Source organism: Embiotoca jacksoni, unplaced genomic scaffold (assembly GCF_022577435.1).
Source record: "Embiotoca jacksoni isolate LCO1_2020_lvr unplaced genomic scaffold, fEmbJac1.0.p SCAF_3, whole genome shotgun sequence".
NCBI lineage: Eukaryota > Metazoa > Chordata > Actinopteri > Embiotocidae > Embiotoca > Embiotoca jacksoni.
Genome location: NW_027185381.1, coordinates 13776418 through 13792929, shown reverse-complemented (window position 1 = coordinate 13792929; position 16512 = coordinate 13776418). Strand labels below are relative to the sequence as shown.

The following is a 16512-nucleotide window of genomic DNA, read 5'->3' as shown; positions in this document are numbered from 1 at the left end:
TCTCATGCTGCAGTTTCATAATAGAGCCATCAGGGGGAGGGACTTCTGCAGACACAAAAGCCTGATGGTGCTCCCATGAGTGACAGAAAACAACAGAGCGTCTGAAGGACTGCTGCCATGAGAAGACCAGAGCAACTGTAGTAGATGTGGGAACCAATGCAAGTTTATTATCAGCTCTGCATCTGACAGAAGGTAAGACATCATGTTCAGCTGAAGGCTCTCTGTGGGGCCACTTCTGTGAAACTTACCAGATAGGAAGTTTGTGGTATTTCATTGTGTGAACAGCTTTTTTCTTTTACTATGCATACATGTTCTCTCCCATACTGCGCAGTGACTTATGTTTGAATCCTTCTTCAAAGTAGTTTTAATGGTCATTTTTTGATACTTGCAAAACCTATGTTTGTGGCCAATGTCCACCTCTTAGTCAGACATCATGTTTCACAATAGATGCCCTGCCCTAATTACCCAGAAAGGCTGTTTTCTTTTCATTTGTAATCCTGTTTTAATCACGAGAACTTAGCACTAATGCTACCCGGCTTGACAAAGTTATAAAAGGTGTGTTTTAAATTTTAAAGCCACTAATCAGCATTTTAGACCAGTGAAAGACTGACTAAGAGGACTTTTTTTTTTCTTCTCCTTTGGTGTTCAGTCTTTCTCAACAGCAAGGTGAAAGTGGGTGCAATTCAGTGACTGAATGTTTTACAGCAAGCTAGAACATGTCATAACCATTTTCATTACTCCATTCAGAAACCAACAGGAACTCTCCTTTGTATCAGCAGGGTTGGAGTTGTAGAGAAAAGTAAGAGTGCTCCTGGAGAGAGAGATCAACTGGCTTCAGTGGTGCATATCGAACTACATCAATGAGGACACCTGGCATGGCGGTATTCAAGCAACAGAATGTGGGAGATTTCTATGAAATTGGAGAAGAACTGGGAAGGTGAGAATTCTTCGAAGTTGTTTAATGAAGCATGTTCAGTGGAGGATATTTAGTCCCACGTTTTAGAACATGAGTGTCCACGCTTTGTGTGAGTCAGAGGCTGATTCAGCTCCCCTGCAAGTAGCTTGACCCACAGTGGTCCTCCTGTGTATGTGGGTATGCGAACAGCTGGCTTTTTAAGCTTGAACTGGGGAGTGTCACTGCGTTAAAGTAGGCTGAAGTTTACGGCAAGAGATAACGTTTCAGAGGTAAACACTCTAAGAAAACAAGCGATGTTTGGGAGGAGTTTTGCCAGTCCAGGAATGTAAATAAAATCTGATTTACTGCTTTTGTGAGGGCTGATTGTGGGGGGTGGACTAGTGTGTTGAAGTTGATCACCTATGTACAGAGCAGACATCAAGGAACTGTCCCCTGGGGAAATAAATAAAAGGAAGTTGGCAGAGTGCAGTATGGATTGAGGAAGCTACGCATCCATTTCGCACGGAAGGACAGCTTGGGCATGTGCACCAACAGACAGAGAGGGTGTAAAAGGAAAGTGTCTGACCTCTAACCTTTCACTGTGAATCCAAGTATGTCCCTGCGGTTGTAAATGGCCGCAGAGCATCTGGACCAAAATACAAGTAATAAAACTTCATCAAATTTACAAACTAAAATGATTGTTAATAAAGCAGATTGATTGAGAAGCCTTTATTACTGATGATTTACTAACATTTATAATTACACAAGAGAGTGTCCCAGAGATGAGCTGAGAACTAAAAAGACAAGTTTCATACTGTTCACAACTTGGCAACTCAAAATTTATTTATGGTCTATTATCTTTTATTAATTGACTTATTAGAATAAATAAATCCATTAGTTGAAATTTAGGAGTTCTGAAAATCCTTAAAATATTTATTTGTTTCTAGAAGGTTTATAAAAGGTTGAAAAACTCTTTATAAACCCCTCAAACAAATAACGGACATGGAAATGTATTAAAGACTGATAATATCACTGAAATGTATTTGAACTGAAAACAACAGCTGTGAGCTGAGCTTTGTGTATGTTCAGTCTTCCTATCATGAAAATCAGAAACTTTAATCTATCCTGATTCAAAGCTGCAGATTTCTAAGACTGAAAACAACTTTTCAGTCAGACATGTCATAGTTTCTTTACAAATTCTGCAGCTGTACTTATTTCGCTCGCAGTTGTTTTGTCTTGCCATGACAGGTTTGTAGATAGCTTCGGAGGATGCGTGTCACCCGCCCACACCGTTCAGCCCTCTCCACTACATGCCACATAGGAACTGTTACTCAATTGTCCTCTCAAGAGGGTGGGGGAATTTGATGAAGGGGGCTAAAATGGATCTGTCTGGTGTATTTAAGATGTTCTGTGCTCTGTGGAACTGTTCAGCCATTTGCTGGAGGAAAGTTAATTCATCACTCTGCCCTCCCGTTGACAGAATTTAATGTCACGGGGTCCCAAATGGTTGCACTCGGGGTCTCTTTCCACAAGTGACGTAGACGTTTGAGTAAACCTATCTGGAAAACAACCCTCTGTTCGATATGTGAGGCATTTACTGACAACTGTATCTGTCTTTCCATCTGAATGATGACACAGATGATGACATATAGTAGGAAGTGTCACAGTGTGAGCCCACAGCTGCCACTGTCCCTGTAAATACCGGTAAAACTGTAGTGAGCTGTTACGCAAGTTATCATCATGGCAAGACTGAGAGAGATGGTAGAGCTCTGCACAACAAATTCATACCTGTCCTTGTTTGGTTATAACACCTGAGAACTTTTATATTTATTATATATGTCGTAGCCGTAAAACAACAGAATGAAATAACACCCCTTTTGTAAGTAGTTGAAGAAGCCCCAAAACTTTACAGTGCCATTGTCTTTGCATGCCTGAACAAAAGTTAAAGTTTTGAAATCAGTAAATACTGACTCAGTGGAAATAACAGCTGCTCTATGATGACTTCTTGACATGTCTCACTTTGGTTTCAACACACAGTTATGGTTCTGTGGTGTTTCTAAGCATGTAAGCGGTATTGCTATGCGGTTGATAGTAAGTCCTTCAGGTTGTAGATCCACCACTTTGGTCCAGAATTCAATATTTTGACAGCTATTGGAAGGATTACCAAAAGATTTGAGGCATTAATGATCTCTGAAAGATTGCTACTGGTGACTCCAGGACTTTTCCTGTAGCACCACCATGAAGTCTGTGTTTTTCTGTTCCTATAACATAGGGTATATATGAACATTTATTCTCACCTCAGGATGAATTATAATCACTTTAATTTTCCCTAAGATTTATTCTAGCGCCTTTATCCAGTCAGAATTTTAATTCCAGATTTACAACCTATTTCCATCAGCCACAGCTCTACTTTAACTCTAACCCAATACAGTAACATAAAACCTGCTAAACAGCTACATGTTAGATTTGTTATTCTGATCATTTTAACATGCTAAAGTTAGTATTTAGCTATACATATAATTGTTCTTAAATACAATCTCTCAGCGCTGTTAGTGTGACTGTGGATTCTTGTTGTTACTCAAATCTTTCATTCTAGCACAATCGAGGAACACTGAAAACGTCACATCTCATCGTACCTGGTATTATAAGTGTTTCCCCAATTCATATTCGGGCACTGCAATGATAATTTTCTCAAATTAAATTAGCTCGGTAAATTTTTTTCAGTTTGCAGAAGTGTGTTGTCTTTTGAGAGGATGCTGGGAGGGCAGCAATTGGCTGCAGTATTCACACACTCGATGTGTTGAAGTGAAAAGAGTTGACAGTCGCGAGGCAGACAGCTGTTGCTGATCAACACAGTAGTAAAGTCCTAGAATTTCTCCAAGGGATTTACTGTACACAGTGTATCTATAGCAAAGGCAGTAGGCATGTATGCATAAGGAGCAGGACAAGAACATTTGTAGGGACAGACATTCATGCTATTGAACAAGTAAAAAAAAAGTGTTTATTCAACTCCGTTCCCGTTTCTCAGAGGTCTTCCTGTTACTGTCGGTAAACGGCCCTGCTGCTCCACAGATGCTCCGTTGACAGGGGGGGGCACTTAAAAACCAATGGGAATCTAGAGAATCCTGAACACTGGGTTGAAAATGTTCACAGATTTTTAAATAAATAGCAGATCAAATGTTTCTGTCTTTGTGTTTTCAGCACAACAGAAGAGATAATCCTGCAGAAGTGATATTTTCTGTAACGATGAGTCATATTTTAGAAGTTTTAGCTGCTCCCCAAGCCCCCCATTCGATTTACACATTAGGATAGGGCTTGGTCAATTATGAATCTGGCTCTCTTTGTCATGCTGCCCCAGAGGTTGTTCAGCTGAGAAATGTGTTTAAATATTGGGTTGGCGCCACTTGTCCGAGCATTCCTCCAACCTTGGCTGTGGATAATGACCTTCAGCTGTTGGAAGTGGAAACTCTGCAGAGAGATGGTACTTTCAGCCCCACCGGCCGGCTTAGAGCTAAGACAGACGGCACGCCTGGCCCGTTGTGGAATACCACTCCTAGCATCACCGCTCTTTCTGCTGTTACTCTACACTTCCTAACAACGCTGAAGCAAAGCCCCGACACTGACATTTGTGTTGTGCACTTTCTTGCATTTGGGCTACGACCATCATCGCAAGGGGGGGGGGTTATTCTGCTCAGTATTGTTTAACAAGTACACCAAGGGCACTCCTGCTGCTCCTGCCATGTGACGGTTCCTCCCTTTGGGGTCCTTGATGCCTGTTTTTGCAAGAGTAATTCACTGAGGGACTTACCCTCCTCTTCAGTTCACACATTATCATAGTCATCTCTAACAGGGTCAGCCTTTCAGGGAGGACTCAAGGGTGGATACATCCTGTGAATAGAACAGTCAGAGATTTTACACTGCTGCTGTGCTTTATAACCCCAAAAGCTCCGTTTTTCGTTTTCCTTTGCAGCATGTAAATGTGACTCTTTGTGGAGCACTGCTATAATTAGTATTTCCCCACCGTCTCTCTCCTTCTCTCCTCACTCCTTTGTTGGAACATGTTTGCGCACAAATTAAATGATCTTAATGATAACTACCTCGATCTTTATGATTGAATAGAGACCTTTCCCTTTCCAGAACCAGGAAGCTAAACTGAGGCGTAAAATGTATTGTTCAAAAACATTTATTTTTTATTAGACACACTGGTAAAAACAACCTTGCACGATGCACGTGCCCTACAACTAATCTAGTTTTGTGCAGCTTTTTAAGTTTATAGTTTGCAGTGTTGCATCGTATTTGAAGTTTTAAATGTCCTCACTCCACTGTGGTAGTCACTGAAAATCTGTGCTTGGATGGTAAAAGTGCACCTCGTTGTCATTTTTATGTTGTTTTTTGAGGAAGGTATATTTAAAAGGTGGCTTTGTGTCTTCAGTGGAGCTGCTGCCAGATGTGACTGTAGAACTGAGGCAGCACAGGACAGGGTGTGCCTCAAAGCAGAGCAAACTGGATCGACCCTCCCACACTGAGGAGAGGTGACGGAGTCAGAAGTTGCTGTAAAATCACAAAGACTTTGTATTTAACCTGCTTATTGGTTTTGTGATGCGCTGCTGCTATCTCTGTGTAAGCACCATTTGAAAGTACGAGCCTTGTGTCTTCCGTCTCAGCATGCCCTCTCCTTCTCCCCAGCAGCAGGAGCAGAGAGGTGGCAGGTGGAGGAAGAGCCTGTGGGCGTTGCTATTCTTAGCCAACTAGATGGACTGGACAGCCTCACACAGTCACCCGGGAGTCTCTGTGTGGACAGTTATGTCCAAAATGTATGAGATGCCTCCAAGTTATTAATCTCTTCCTCCTCTTTGTGAATTCTTTAGCAGTGCCACAACATGTCTGTGCTGTGTTGGAGAAGTTGCTATAAATTCCTGTGTTCACAAGTTGTAATGTTTTACCCAGCCATTCTGAAAGTGTTTTCCAGCTCTGTTACCACACTGATGCTTCTGTGGCCTGATAGTGAGGGATGAGTGACCGAGAGGCTTGTTTCACAGTCTGAATGTAGAGAGAGGGCAGGTCAGCCCACAGCAGCAGGAAGTGCTTGATATCTCAAGTGCCGTTCTGATTATAAAACCATAGAGACTCCCCTCATATATTTAACAGGGCGACTGTGTTGGAAAATGTTTTTACACTTCTCATTCAGCCTGTCAGTGGGACAGTTATGAGTGAAATGAGTTATGTTAGGGAAGGGTGACAACAAAGGAAAATGTTTCACTCAATAATTATTTGTCATGAGCACAAATCCATCAGCTCGAACATGCAGAACAAGAACACAAACATCCAGTAAGAGATAGTGTCCAAGCCACACCTCTGTTGTGAAATATTTAGTTGAGTTTTTGGGATGTTTTCAGAGGACTGAACTCTTGAGGATGGCTAGAAATTTGGCAGGAAGTGAGATGGAGTGGGAGGACAGAGGCTCTGTCTACACAACCGGCATGCTTGATTGTTCTCTGTCTCGCCGGGAAAGAGGAAGTGACGGACTATACCGCAATATTTCAGCCATTTTTGACACTTTGCAGCTTCCTCTCAGATGTCTATCCATCGAGTCATATCCTGTTCATGTGTGAAAAATGTCATCGTAAACTCTTGTCCATCTTTAAAGAAGAAAATGGTACCTGTAGTACACTTTACACAAATAAATGTGAATGAAAGATTTGAATCATTTGTCAAATCACTGTAATATTACCATTAAGTGATGTCAGAGTTATTTTTTTCCCCTTGTGTCTGAAGTGGGCAGTTTGCAATCGTCAAGCGCTGCATAGAGAAGAGCACAGGCACTGAATACGCTGCCAAGTTCATCAAGAAGCGTCAGAGTCGGGCCAGCAGACGCGGTGTAAGGAGGGAGGAGATCGAGAGGGAGGTGGACATCCTGCAGCAGCTCCAGCACTCCAATGTTGTGGCGCTGCACGATGTGTACGAGAACCGCACAGATGTGGTGCTTGTCCTCGAACTGTGAGTCACTGCACAACCCAGCAACACGTCACAATATCTGCTCAGATACGAGAATAAAGTTTGATCATGCTTGCCAAGTCACACCAGTGTCCAAACGTCTGTGTATGATGTATATTTTTTTGTAAAATGATCAGAACCTAAAAACCATAAAGCATGTTTTATTGTTTAAATATAAAAATGTATTGTCAGCGCAGTCTTTTGAATGTTTGAGATTAGACCCTGTAAAATATTTCACCTCCCATGAGCACCTGTGCTGGTGTTCATGCTCTGATCTGTGAGTTTATATTTGTGAATCTGAATTGTTTGTTGAAGCTGTGTTTGCTGGAAACCTTTTGCCAACATCATGCGTGCCAGAACCGAATGTCTCTCACAAAGCCAATAAAAAAAGAAAACGAGGCCTCAGAAGGCCAAGTGAGCGCCTGGATACTTGGAGGGGCCTAATTAAGACTAATTGAAAACTCAGTCTAATCCAATTCATGTTGAATTGACTGGTTGACTGTTTTGCTGCAGGATGACACACTGTCCTTCATTCAGTGTAATATGTTTACTTTGTCTGATTGTAAAAAGAACATCGTGATTATTGGCTGCCAGCTGGTCAAAAGGCTTTATTTTATTACATTTTGGAGAACTTCAGGGATTCCTAAGTAGGACAAACTGACTCCAAACAGACCTGAGTTGTCACCATAAACAAACATTCAGGCAACAACTAAGGCATTCAGGACTTGCGCATCGAATTCCTGACAACACACTTCAGATAAAGTTCTGGAGAGACCAAATCCCAGATTATCTGAGCTCACAGTCACTGAGTGTGTGTGTGTGTGCGTGTTTTGCAGGGTCTCTGGAGGAGAGCTGTTTGACTTCTTGGCTCAGAAGGAGTCTCTCAGTGAGGAAGAGGCCACTCAGTTTATCAAGCAGGTCCTAGATGGAGTCCAGTACCTCCACTCCAAGAGGATTGTACATTTTGATCTCAAGGTACAGCATGCTCCATCTGTGCTTCACATGTTAACCTATATTTGTCTTGTGTTGAAGATCCTTCACCTCCACAACAACTGCACTGTAATGTACATGCAATGTCAAAAAGGACTTCATGTGAAACATATATAGAGCAGGTGTCTAATGTGCATGTCAGTAGAGTCTTGCTATTCTGATTCACACATCCTTCCTGTTTTTTGTGGCCGACATCCAGACTCTCAGATGCCAACACCACAAGATTATCTCTTCGCTTTCAGAGAGCAGCGTTGACCACAGCGCTCACTGAAGGCCGAGTCATGTTTTTCTGCAGCTCCTCTTCGCTCTTGATACATTTGGCAATTAAGGGTTAAAGAACACGCAGTGAAGGGCTCGATTCAGACCCACCCAAGGCCTTGATCTTCCGTTCACAATGACAGATCTGTGCACTAATTAGTGCTTGATATAGTCTGTGAAATCAGACTCTCTCTGTCCACTCAGTATGGATGTTATGTTTGTGACCTTTGCAATGATTTATAGGAATCCAGAACAACACTGAAAAGTCAAAATCTTGCCTGCAAAAACTTTGCTTAACCACTTGAACAGAGTAGCATGACGAGAGTAGAGTAGGAATTTACTTAATTGCATTTATGCAAAGAGTTAGGTCTGATTGATCCTACTCTCAAAGAGTGGAAACTACCCTGTATAGAAGAAAATGTGCTCCATTTCTGCTGCCAGAATACAAAAAAGTGACAAACGACCTCATCATCATTTATGTAAACCAACACAAGGACGAAATGAGGCTCAGGAGGACAATATTAGTTGTGCACTATATTTCTACACAGCAAGCAAACTAGGTAGGCTAGGCTAACCAAGGCTGGCCATATTTAGAGCAAGTACATTTCTTAAATTTCACCCAAAATGCGGCCGTGTCAAGTAAACTCAAACCTACTTCGCAAAGCTTTCAAAGGTCTGCAGTGTACGAGGGGGGTATTCCGTCTTTCACAGGTGTTCAGGTGTATTTTCCCACTCGGAGGTCAGAACTTTCCCATTTCCCAGTTGTTCATGAAAGCACCATCAGTGCTGAACATTTTCCCAACAATTTGTTGTTAGGGTCCAATAACTTCCTGTTGTCTCTGTTGATTATCTGGCAGCTGGTCCAGACCAACAAAGAGTCCTGTACATAACCCCTATTGTTACTCTATGGCTTTTTAGGGTTTAAATGAAACAGGCACAGTGTTACTTAGTGAACTTTAAATTATTAGACGGACAGCTAAAGCTGGATTTTGATACTTATGGCCTGGCTAGCTGTTTTCTTGTCTTTGTGCTAAACTATACTAAGTTAGCCGGTTGCCAGCAGAAACACCACGTTTATATGATCTGCAGGCAAGAAAGGAAGTGAATAAGCAAAAATGCTCAGATGTCTTAACTGTCCATCTCATATTGTTCTCTAACAACTATGACTGTAACTGTTTTTCTTTAATGCTTACACTAAAGGCGGCTTTATCCAGGTAACTTGTTTTATATTTTATTTTGTTTATGTATTACCCAGTCTTGGTATGAGTATAAATCTGGTGACAAAGTAATGTGCCTCTCTGCTTTGTTCTTTGTACTTTACACCTCTGCAGCCTGAAAATATAATGCTGCTGGACAGGAATGTTCCTCTACCCAGCATCAAAATCATAGACTTTGGACTGGCACACAAAATAGAAGCCGGGGCCGATTTCAAAAACATTTTTGGCACGCCTGAATTTGTTGGTGAGTTTTTTTGTTGTTGTTGTTTATCTTTTGGCACTGTTGCACTGTTTTAGAGGAGGCTTAGTATTTTGCCTGATGCTGTTGGTGATGTTGAGTGTGTGCTGTCTATTTTCAGCTCCAGAGATAGTCAACTATGAGCCTCTGGGATTGGAGGCAGACATGTGGTAAGAGCTTTTAATTACCTCTGACTCTGCTGACTGCCATACAACAGACTGCAGCGCATAACTTTGGATTAACATTGTGCTGTTTTTCACAGGAGCATCGGAGTCATCACTTACATACTGTAAGTTGGGGGGTGATTTGTGATTATGACTGGGAATCTTAATGTATCTGGGGAGATTATCGGGGGAGGTCCTAGTCAATGTGTGAATGTTGTTTCAGTTTGAGCGGCGCATCTCCTTTCCTCGGCGACAGCAAGCAGGAAACGCTGGGAAACATCTCGGCGATGAACTACGAGTTTGATGAAGAGCTTTTCAACAATACCAGCGAGCTGGCCAAGAACTTCATCAGAGAGCTCCTGGAAAAAAACACGAGGTAAACAGAGTGGGCCGCTAACAAACAGCTGATGGTCAAAGGTCAAGTCTGACAACTCAATACAGAGCTCAGTGTTAGAAGTTTCACTGTTAGAAATCCTTACTTACAGTCCTGATCCAAATGAGAATAAAACACTACTCAGTAAACATAAATCTAGAGCAAGGATTTAGACTCAAAATAAGCTAACCAAACATTATTTATTCTGTAAATACATTTTTACAGACAAGGTATTGTGTAATACTTTCTTTGTACTGTGAGGTCTTCTTCTTATTTCCTAACATGTGTTTTCATTTGAACGCACATCCAGGAAACAAAATATTGTTGTGAAAGTTCAGTCTGACTGTATTCCTCAGAGCTTCACTTCCTAATGCATGACTGATCAACATGCTCCGGGCCTGACGGACTTGTTCGGGTGTGTTCACTCATCTGCATTTTGTTTTTGTGACAGAAAAAGGTTGACGATACAAGACGCCCTGAATCATCCCTGGATTAAGGTATGCTCTTCTTGGTTCATGCTGTATCGCTGCATGTTTTTTCTTTTCTACTAGTGTTGCCAGCGCTTCACATTTTAATTCAAGAGAAAAATATGTGACCGTTTACGTCAAAGGTAGCAAACAGGAGAGGCAAATCCATCTTTTTGTGTGCTAAGAAATGTGACTGCAGTCTGTAAATCCCAGAGTTCACACCCACTGATGTGCTTGTTGGAAACATACTGAACCAAAGTTACTGTATATTGTATTCATCTCTGAACAACACACCTCTCTCTGGGAAAATGTATTTCACCCTTCATCTATCATCATACTTCGCTGCACTCATCTCATGAAGCCTCATGATCTCTAAAAGAGTCATTTTTGTCTGGAAGTTCAAGTGATGAAACTAATTGTGTTTTTAATGGCATGGAAATTTAACACTGCAATGTTGAAGACGTCTACTCCCACACTGGCTGCTGAACTGCATGTGAATGGTGTTTTGCTGTGGAGTCTTCGTCTTGTTTGGATACAAACATGAAGCCAGGAGACTTTACACACTCATCAAGAAGGTTTGCTGTTTTTTTTTTTTTTTGGCACCCTTACCAGCCCCAGCAATGGCTTTTGCTGTAGGGTCACCCACTAATCCTATAGTGCCTCCAGTCTGCTGGGATTTTCGCCACTGTGTGTGTTTTCAAGATGCAACAATGAGACAGCCTCTCACTAATGTCCTCCTCCACCCTTCTGTCTGAAGTCCCGTGGCCCCACCGAAGAGGACAGCACTGCCCGTGAGGCCGAGAAGAGAATGGAGCAGCTGAAGACAAAACGTTTAAAGGAGTACACGATCCAGTCGCACTCCAGCATGGCCCAGAACAACACGTATGCCAACTTTGAGCGCTTTGCCCATGTGGTGGAAGACATCAGCGCGATGAAGACGGGGCTGTCAGAGGTGGCAGGAGCCCACCACACCTTGCAGGGTGACATAGAAGCTCTGCTCGCCATCTACAACGACAAGGAGGCCTGGTACAAGGAGGAGAGTGAGGCCGTGAGGAAAAGGCACTCCCAGGCTTGCTACGAGTTTCGTAAAGTGGAGGCCACCAGGAGGCTGCTGCAGGAGGACGTTAAGGCCATAGATGCCAGTCTGGAGAGTATCAGCGGGAAGTACACCCACAGGCAGAGCCAGCTGGACGCTCTGAGGCAGGAGCTGAACTCTGAGCTGCAGTGGCTGCAGGAGGTGATGAGCTCTCTGCATTCTGAAGGAGCCAACGGCAGCATCCATAGCGGCAGTCTAAACCGGGCACTGCAGGAGCTGCTGCAGCCGTCCTGTGCAGGGGAACTGTGCCCCGAGGCCGAACAACCACTCACAGAGTCCGGCTAACACACACCAAAGGAGGACACAACTTTATTGACCTTAAAAAATCTTAATATGTTTTTGAAAATTAAACTTTCGTTTGAATTCAACACATAGATTTTTTTCCAACAGCACACATTTTTGAATGTGTAGCTGTGTCGTCTTTACATTTTCTTTATTTCTTTCTTTATTTATTTTTTCCCCTGTGAAAACAAATAATTCTTGCGTTCTGTAAAACAAAACTTTTTAGGTGAAGAAATAGTAGTTGTACACAGAGGAACTTTAGACAATATGCTTATTTGTTTTCTTGCCAAGTTATAGTTAGAGGAAAACCATTTTTTCTCAATTTTCACGTCTGTATGGTTCATATGAAGCCACAGGCAGGAACCAGTTTGCTTAGCTTAGCTATTAGCACATCGTTTGAATTGTAGTGCACTTTTTTTTTTCTTAAAAAAATGTAATATCAGACGTAATATATGCCTTTGGTTGTCTTTGGACAGAGTTGATTAGCTGTTTCCACCATTTTGTAGTCGTAGTCTAAGCTAAGCTTCCCTTTTCATGGGCGAACCGTAGGGTTGTATTGCTCTCAACTCTCGGTAAAAGAGAGTTGAGAGCCAAAGAGCCAAAAAGTGTAGTTCCCAAGCTATCAAACTATTCCTTTCAGTGGGTTGATTGTGGCACAATATTGGGAATTATTCTCACTTCAAAGCGACAGATGATAAAACTAAAGCTAAATACTTATCCATGTATTGTTTTGTAGAATTTTTATTTCAACAAGTACCCCAATGAAAATACAAGCCAATATTAATCTTTAAAGGTTTTTACTGCGTCACGGCCAGAAGAAGACACACAATCAAACGGCAGTTCTTTTCAATGGAATGTATCGGTTCACATTTTCTGATTGATTGATTGATTTTTGTCATTCCTTTTCTGTTTTAGTCTGTGTATTCATGTTTTATTTTTAAACAATGGTTATCATTTTTATGAAGCGACATGTGTAGTCATGAATGTTTAAAGAAGAGAAGAGTCTTTTTTTTTTTATGGATTCAAATGTGCACTTTTACTGAAAGATACATTTATTTATTTAAAAAAAAATCTTATTTCTTTCTTGGAGATGTTCTGTTAGCTTACAGGAAAAACATCTTTGATCAAATCTTGTGTTTAAAAATGTTTCACTTCTTTATCAATGTGTTGTTTTTTTTTTTTTGCATCTCAACACACAACACACTGTTTAGCCTTTCATGTGACATTTTGATTGTTGTCAACCCTGAAATAAATGTCAATCATTTATTATGTATGCAGTTTCCAAATTCCTGTGATCAGAAACTTCAGTAGGTTTCTTATGTATAAATTAGAGAGTGTTTGTTGGCATACTGTATTAGAAGCTGTTGGAACATTTGACATTGACACGAGAGATGTTTCTTCTGCCATTTCATCCCTCGTTGTGTCTCCACAGCCTCTGAATCCCAGACAGGCTATGGTGAAGAGGTTGTCAGTGGTCAACTTGGAGAACTTTAGGAGACAGTATGCCCGACGCAGGTGGAAGGTAAAGTGCAGTATGTGGTTCCAGTTACATTATTTTCTTACAGCAAATTAGGTTTCTATTAATTCTCTTTGCTTTTATTTCTTCAACAGCTGTCATTTAGAATTGTGGCCTTGTGCAACCACTTAACGCGGATCATGAAGAAGGGCCAGAAGCTGCCTGAGGAGAACGGGGTAGGAAAGCACTGTCGTAAAGTTAACAGCAGTGAGTCAAATCAGACTTAGGGTGACAGTTCAGCATTCTTGCCTGAAGTTAAGCTAAAGATTGATGCTGCTCTTATGTCTATACGCCAAGTGTACAACAGCCACTTAGCTTAGCTTAGCATAAAGACTAGAAACAACAAGCCCCGGCTCTGTTCGAAGGAAATCAGATCTGTCTACCAACACCTCTAAAGCGCACTAATTAACATCTAATCCGTCCAATAATTGCATAATTGTCTAATTACCCATACAATGAACGAGGTGTTAAGGCGTCTAGTTTTAAAAGGGGGCGGGTGCTGGACTTTTTCATTGGCCGGGAGCAGTGACTTCCTGAAGTCTCAGGTGGTTGCTCAGCAATTTCACAGTAACAACATGAATCTAAAAAGTCACTATTCCAGGAAATCATCCAGCAGGTTGGAGGTGCAGGTTCTGTTTCCCTCTGTTTCCAGTCTTTATGCTGAGCAACAAAGGGTGGCCGCTGGCTGCAGCCATATATTTATTGTCTTCTCATCTACCTCTTGGCAAAAAAGTAAATAAATGTACAGCATTTGTAGATCACAAACTATTTCTTCAGGAGTTCCAGCTTTAGTTACTATGCGTGTTGCATTGGAATCAGCACATTATGTGGCATACTCTGGTGCCACTGCCTTAATAAAATACCATAATCCTTAAATTTTGTGAGCCTTCTCCAGCTGTTGTCATCCTCTCAGCACAATATGAACAGTACAGCTGTTTCTTATCTCTAACGTGTCATTTTTTTTCAGAGGGATTGTGAAAGTGACCAAGAAGAGGAGGTTATGAAAAGGAGGCCGAGGACAAGAAAGAGAAGCAATACTTCCTGAGAACAACGCCAATGTTATAGTTGCTAAACCGTGACTGCACCTTTTTAAAACACGCTTCGCAGCTGTTACTTGTCATAAAGATTTGAGTGATGTCTGTAAAAGCAGCATCTTTAAAGGTCAAAGCAACTTTGTCTTTTTCATCCACAAAGCCAGCACATGATCTGCTGCATGTTAGATAGTGTTCTGCCATTTCTAAATTCGAGCTACTGTTTTCTGACACAAGAAGACATAACTAGATTGTCTTTGACAGCAACAGGAATGTAGACAACTTCCTCTTATAGTATTGTTATAGTATAACTGCAGTCTTGAAAATAACTACAGCTGAGTATTGACACATAAATAGATTCCTTCCCTTTTATTTTACATATGTGGATTTACTGAGGTGTTATTGTCCAAAGTATTGACAGATAAAGGGGTTTAGCACTGCAAGATGACATGGTGGTAACCAAATGTTTACATGTTGTTCTGCTTACCACACAGTGGCGTCTGTGCGAACGCACTGTTTACTGTTAACCTGTTAATTTGCCGCCTCAAGAATATTTACCTGAAGCCTGTACACTATACAGAGCAACCTGTTTACTGCATGTGACATAGGATATTATAATTTGCTGTAAACTACCCTCATACAATAACTGCATTTCATCTTGCATGTACATAAAAACAGTATATAAATACTTAATATACATATGTGAAGCTAATTTTGCAATTCAACTTGTAATGCATTTGTTAGGTATCGCTGTATTTTGATGTATTTATGGTGTAAATAGGCGTAATTCAGTCAAACGTCTTAAGTTCACTTTTACATGTATCTTAGCTCATTTAATGGAGCATTCACTGTTTTCAACACACAAATGTTTTTTCTGTATACTTGTATGAACTGTAAATGGAGAATCTGTTTAATAAATTAATGAACATGATTCTTTTTTGTTGTCGGTTTTTATAAAGTCAAAATTCAGTGATTGCATCACAGTGTGATGATTTTTAATATTGATGATGACTATTGGGTAAAAGTCATCACAATCTGTTTTCTTTCAGGGCAGTCATGTGATTTGCCTGTCAAGGTTTGATCACATCCTGGTGCTTTTTACAATCAGAAATCCCTGTTAAACTCAAAGACTAGAAGAGTTACACGTATACGAAGAAGGAATTCTCTAAGCATCAACGAGCACTAATTGTAATAATGCATATTCTGCGTTGGCTTCTGCTTTTTCTTCCTGCTACCGTTCATTCATTTATTGTTACAACAGTAAGGCTGTTTGGACTCAGTAGGGCTGAAAGAGATTGGAGGAATAATTCGACCTGAACTAAATACATTTTGGCAGTGGCACAATCTAGGCCAGTTCCACACGGATGGTGAGAAAGGAGTCATAATCAACAAGTGGGTCACTGAAATCTGTAAGCTTGTTTGTGCTTCAGTATCCCATTACAGAATTACTTAATGTTTAGCATGGGAACAAACGCAATTTTATGTATTGTATGACATGTCAAAGTGGGTATGAAAAACAATGTAAAAGGTTTTTTTTACCTCTGAGGGCATCAGACAACACAGATCAACATAGAGTACAACGTTTAATTTTAAGCAAATGCACACAGGCAGCAACTTACATGTCATGCATAGCAAATACTTATTCTTGACAGGAACTTGCAACTTCATGATCAGTTAAAGTTTGGCATGTGCCCGTGTCTAATTCTAATAAATATTATCCTCTCAACTTTGGCAAGGGTTTTTAATTAAAAAAAAAAAAAAAAATTGGTTTCAGCCTGTATTACAGGAATAAAAAAAACGTAACCTTGCCACTGTCAGGGTAAATATTACACTGCAGTGAATCTTGTCTCCGATGACTGCACTGTTGTAGCATGTTTCTGTGTTAGCAGCTCCCAGCACTGTTTCATGACAGCCTGTGAGTTACTGGCATAAGATGAGATAAGAGAAAACATTTAGTGCATGCTTGGGTCACTCGTCTGTATCCAGCCTAA

The 16512-nt window shown here is 41.0% G+C and overlaps 1 protein-coding gene across 4 annotated transcripts; it reads left to right on the top strand.

The window, feature by feature from the left end:
* Positions 1–102: 102 nt before the first annotated feature.
* dapk2b (death-associated protein kinase 2b) lies at positions 103–15442 on the top strand. 4 transcript variants are annotated; one of them, XM_069163444.1, is made up of 12 exons: positions 103–192; positions 780–937; positions 6671–6892; positions 7726–7864; positions 9469–9598; positions 9714–9762; positions 9855–9881; positions 9980–10132; positions 10581–10626; positions 13407–13496; positions 13586–13666; positions 14458–15442. In XM_069163444.1, exons 2-12 carry the CDS (start codon positions 861–863, stop codon positions 14533–14535), a joined length of 1092 nt encoding a protein of 363 aa, XP_069019545.1. In that variant the 5' UTR covers positions 103–192; positions 780–860; the 3' UTR covers positions 14536–15442. The 4 variants fall into 4 exon arrangements, with proteins under 4 accessions (XP_069019545.1, XP_069019546.1, XP_069019543.1 ...); XM_069163445.1 differs by having other exon boundaries at positions 13586–13697; XM_069163442.1 differs by lacking the exons at positions 13407–13496; positions 13586–13666; positions 14458–15442 and adding an exon at positions 11354–13069.
* Positions 15443–16512: the final 1070 nt, after the last annotated feature.